The following is a 5,067-nucleotide window of genomic DNA, read 5'->3' on the forward strand; positions in this document are numbered from 1 at the left end:
GCCATTCCTCTGGGACCCTCATCCCAGCTCTGCCCTTCCCCAGGACCTCCATTCCCCACCCATTTTCCACACACCCCATCCCTGGGATGCCCATCCCACAACCCAAATTCCCAGGAGCTGACATTCCCCTGGGCCACCCCTTTCCCTGGCTCCCCCACCCTTGGCTCCCCACATCCCTGGAGCACCCACTCCGGGGACCCCCATGCCCCACCATGTCCCCCATGTCACCAGTGTGTCCCCCCCATGTTCCACCACGTCACCAGCCTGTCCCCGCTGTGTCCCCACCCTGCCCCCACAATGTGCCACCAACATGTGGGGGACGGATGTGACCTCGCTTCCTTTCCCTTCGCCCCAAGAGCCCCTTGCAGGGCACAGGTGTCCCCAGCAGCGTGTGACAGCCCCCAGGATGGCCAGGCACAGCGGGATGGCCGGGAACGTGGCGCTGCTGCTGTGGGGTGAGTGCCCCGGGCACGGGCCTGGCCCCACGGGGATGGCACCCAGAGAGGCAGAGAGCGGGGGCAGGGGCTGCCCGGGGGGAGGGGGCACAGGGGGCTGCAGGGCCAGGGGAGGTGGACCCCCGGTGTGACCAGGGGGATGGTGTGGCTGTGGGGACAGGAATAGGGGGATGGGGATGTGGGGAGTGGCACCACGGGGCTGGGGCAGCTGAGGGGACAAGGACAAGCGACAGGGATGCCGGGACAGGGACGAGGAGACAAGAGCCATGTGGATGGGCCATGGGGACAGGGGCCATGGGAGTGGGATCATGGGCACAGGGCCGGGGGGATGTGGCTGTGGGGACAGGTGCTGTGGGGCTGGTGGAGGTGACCTGTGCCAGCACAGGGTTGTCACAGGGTCACCATCCCTGGGGTGCCACATGGATGTAGAGCATGGGGGCTGTGACACAGACATGTCCCTCGACCTCTCCAGAACTGTTGGGGACCATCCCCGTGCACTTTTCCACCAGAATAGATTTCCCCACAGGAACAGTTTGGGGAAGTCCCCACAGCCCTGTCCCCCGAGTGCCACTGTCCCCATGGTACTACCCCCACCCAGCCACTCTCCCTTCTCCCTTCCAGCCCAGTCCCTGCTCCTCGCTGGTGAGTCCTCGGGGGGATGGCATGTCCCCTGCCCCGCTGTCCCCAGCCCCGTGGTGGCCCTGGCAGGCTGGTGTCCCCTGTCCCCCCCAGGCACCCAGACCACCCAGGTCCTGCTGGAGCCCCCCTGGACCCCAGCAGTGCAGTGGGACCAGGTGACCCTGACCTGCCAGGGCTCGGGGACCCCCGGGGCCACCTCCTGGTACAAGAATGGGCTGCTCTTGAGGGAGAAGAACCAGGACCGGTTCCTTGTCACCAATAGCGGCATCTACAAGTGTCACAGACCCGGCACTGGATTCAGCCCCTCCATCTTCCTCCTCTTTCTAAATGGTGAGGGGGATTGGGATGGGTGCCTCCCCACGGGGACTCTGGGTGGGCTCAGCTCTGTCAGTGGCCTCACACCCCTCGTGTGACACGGGAACATCCCAGTGCATCCCAGTGCATCCTCTGTACACAGCATTGCATCCCAGTGCATCCCAGTGCATCCCAGTGCATCCCAATGCATCCCCTGTACACAGCATTGCATCCCAGTGCATCCCAGTATATCCCAGTGCATCCCAGTGCACGCTGGTGTATCCTTGTGCACTCCAGTTCACACCAGTGCATCCCAGTTCGATGGGACTCCCCTGGTGCAATGCTGCCGGGGGGGTCCACTCTGCTGTGCCCCGGAGTCCCCTGGTGCAGCAGGACCCCCCTGTCCCCCAGACTGGCTGGTGCTGCAGGTCCCGGCGAGGGAGCTGCTGGAAGGGGACAGTGTGACACTGCGCTGCCGGCGCTGGTGGGACCTGTGGCTCACCCATGTGCGGTTTTACCACGAGGGGAAGGAGCTGGGAGGGCCCCTGCGGGGGTCCGAGCTGTCCCTGCCCCCCCTGCAGCTGCACCACGGCGGCCGCTACCGCTGCAGGGGCTGGGTGGGCTCCGGATCCTCAGGCTGGGAGGAGTCGGCACCGGTGACAGTGACGGTGCACGGTGAGCACCCCCACACCCACACCCTGAGACCCCGACACTGCCACACCCCCACAGCCCCTCCACAACGGACTCGGGGTCACCGTCACACTCCCGTCTCCTTCCTAGAGCTCTTCCCGGTGCCGGTGCTGGAGGGTCCCCCTGAGCCCACCGAGGGGTCCCCCCTGAATCTCAGCTGCCTCAGCCCCCCCAGCCCCCTGCGGCCCCGAGCCCCCTCCTGCACCTCTTGTACCGGGACGGGGTGCTGGTGGGGGGCCCGCAGGGGTCTCCCCAGCTCCACCTGCCCGCCGTGGGGGTCTCCCACTCGGGGAATTACACCTGCGAGGTGCGCTCCGAGGGGGGGACGGTGCGGAAGAGCAGCGCCCGGCTCCGCGTCACGGTGCGCAGTGAGTGCAGGGGTGGGGGAACCCTGACATCCTTCCCGGGTCCCCCATCCCTGCCTGGATACCCCCATCCTGCCCTGACATCCCTGCAATGTCCCCTCTTCCTTGTCGGGGTCTCCACACCCCTCCCTGGGTCCCTGCATCCATCTCGAATCCTCCCTCTCTGAATTGCCCATCCCTCCCTCCCTGCAGTCCCCACACCCCTCTCCAGGTCCTTCCCACTCCCGGAGTCCCCTGTCCCTCCCTGGTGTGTGTCCCCCCTCTCCGTCCGTTCCATCCCTCTCCAGGTGTCCCACCCCTCTCTGTGCCTCCTTCTCCCTCCCTGCGTTCCCCTCCTGTCCCGTGTCCCCCATCCCCCTGCTCTCCCCCCACAGGGATCCCAATCTCGGGGGTGTCCCTGTCGGCGCAGCCCCCCGGGGGGCGGGTGGCACTGGGGGACCTCCTGGTGCTGAGCTGCGCGGTGGCCGCGGGGACAGGTCCCCTGTCCTTCTCCTGGCACCGGGGGCGCTCGGCCGTGCCGCTGGGCACCGGCCCCCGCCTCGAGCTGCACGTTGGGGACGAGGACAGCGACCACTACCAGTGCCGGGTCACCGACGGGGACAGCGCGGCCGAGAGCCCCCCGCTGCACGTCACCGTGCTGGGTGAGCGGGACCCTCGGGCTGGGGGTGACCCCACCAGAGCATCCCCCGTCCCACCCAGAAACTTCCAAAGCCCCCCATCCCCCCTGTCCCCACACCGGGTGCCAGCCCCTCCCCCGGCCTCAGGCCCGTCTGTCCCCCCGCAGTGCCCGTGGCCGATGCCACCATCACCCCCGGACCCCCGTCCCTGCAGGTGGGCACAGGTGAGACCCCGTGACCCTGCGCTGCTCGGGGCAGGTGGGCTCAGCCCCCTGGACCTTCCCTGGCTGCGGGACGGGCGGGAGGTGGCCCGGGGTCCCCTCCTGGAGCTCGGGGACGTCGAGCCGGGACATTCCGGCCCCTGCCAGGGCGTGGCCACCAAAGCAGCTGGACGGCATCGCCTGCTCCGGGCACTCAGCCCGGCACTGATGGGGACACCACGGGGGTGGGGCGCGGGTGGGGTCACTCAGGGTCACCTGTGTGACCCCAGCGTGTCCCTCCCCATCCCCAGCAGTGGCCACAGGGCTCGGCGGGTCCCTCCTGTTTCTGGTTCTGCTCCTGGGGGCCATCGGGGGCTGGCACCGGTGGCGCCGCTTGGGTGGGTGACAAGTAGGGGGCTGAGGGGGGTCCTGGGGCAGAGAAAAGTCCCCCAGTTTGCAAGGGCAATGTGGTCCCACCCACAGACCTTGACTCGGGGTGGCTGAGCCCCCACTTACCTTGGCTTGGGGTCCTGGGGGGCTTGGTGGGATTTTGGAGGGTCTTGGGGGGGCTCGTGGGAAGCTCTGGAAGAGACTGGGAATATTGAGGGGGTACTGGGAGTTCCTGGGGGGTTCAGAGAGGTCTTAAAGGCTTTTGGAGAGATGTTGGGTGGTCTCCAAGGATCCTTGTGGAATTTGGGGCCTCCCTCTCCCTGCTGGGCTTGGGGTTCTCGGGTCTCAGGGGGCTTGGGATTTGCAGGGGTTGGAGGGTACTGGGGTGGTTTAGGGTTACTGTGTGGGTTTGAGGGTTCTTGGGAGTCCTGGGGGGAATTTGGGGTCCAGTGAGGCTTCCAAGGTTTTGTCAGGGGTCTCAGGGAGTTCAGGGGTCCTGGGGAACACACGATCACCCCCCCACCTTTTCCTTGCAGCTACCAGGAGGCTCCAGGACAGGTGAGCGATGGTGTCCTCCCATGGCTCCCCTTTCACCTGTCCCCAGACATCCCCCCAGATGCTCCCTCATCCCTGCAGGGTCTCTGTGGAGCCCCCGGGCCCTCCCGAGGAGGGGGAGGTGCTGTACACCCCCGTCACGATCAGCGAGCGAGTGCTGGGTGAGTGCGGGGAGGGGACAGGGACAGGGACAGGGACAGGGACAGGGACAGGGACAGGGACACGTCACCCCCACCAGGGTTCCCTCACCCCCTGTTTCTCGTAGGGACCCCCAGGGGGTCCTCCCGTGCTGCCTCCCCCTGCGACCCCCAGGTGACCTACGCAGAGCTGCGGGGACCCCACCCACGGCTGCGGGAACCCAAGGACATCTGCGAGGCTGTGGCGTGACACTGGGGGCACTGGGAACACTGGGGACACTGGGGGCATGGGGGGCAGTGGGGGAACTGGGGGAACTGGGAGCACTGGGAGGCACTGGGAGCACTGGGGGGACACTGGGGGCACTGGGGGCACTGGGAGCACGGGGGGACACCAGGGATCTCCTCCCTGGGGCACTCCCATGTGTGTTCCTCCCCCACAGCTCCTGCCCTGCCCAGGGAGGTGCTCACGAGGGAGGGGGGTCTTGCCTGGGGCTGCACAGGGCAATTCTCCCAGTTTCCAAGCCCAGAGCTCCCAGTACCCCCAGGGGCTCCCTATTCACCCACCTCGTGTTCCCCACTCTCCCTCACAGTGTTCCCAGTCCCCCCACATTCCCCTTATCCTCCCTCCCAGTGCCTCTCCATTGCTCACAGTACACCTAGTGGGTCCCCATTCCCCTTCCCAGTGCTCCCAGTATTCCCAGTGTTCCCCATTACCCTCCCCAGAA

At 67.1% G+C, this 5,067-nt stretch overlaps 1 protein-coding gene across 1 annotated transcript; it reads left to right on the forward strand.

Moving 5' to 3' along the window:
* The first annotated feature begins 406 nt into the window (after positions 1-406).
* LOC126650223 (Fc receptor-like protein 4) lies at positions 407-4,592 on the forward strand. The gene is given in 14 exon segments (XM_050334776.1): positions 407-455; positions 1,077-1,097; positions 1,188-1,394; positions 1,779-2,063; positions 2,169-2,267; positions 2,270-2,446; positions 2,818-3,084; positions 3,228-3,286; positions 3,289-3,340; positions 3,343-3,516; positions 3,572-3,658; positions 4,187-4,208; positions 4,287-4,366; positions 4,471-4,592. Coding segments are annotated over 14 exon segments (1,701 nt in total).
* Positions 4,593-5,067: the final 475 nt, after the last annotated feature.

Source organism: Myiozetetes cayanensis, unplaced genomic scaffold (genome assembly GCF_022539395.1).
Source record: "Myiozetetes cayanensis isolate MyiCay16 unplaced genomic scaffold, myiCay2020 scf59, whole genome shotgun sequence".
In the NCBI taxonomy this organism is placed as follows: domain Eukaryota; kingdom Metazoa; phylum Chordata; class Aves; order Passeriformes; family Tyrannidae; genus Myiozetetes; species Myiozetetes cayanensis.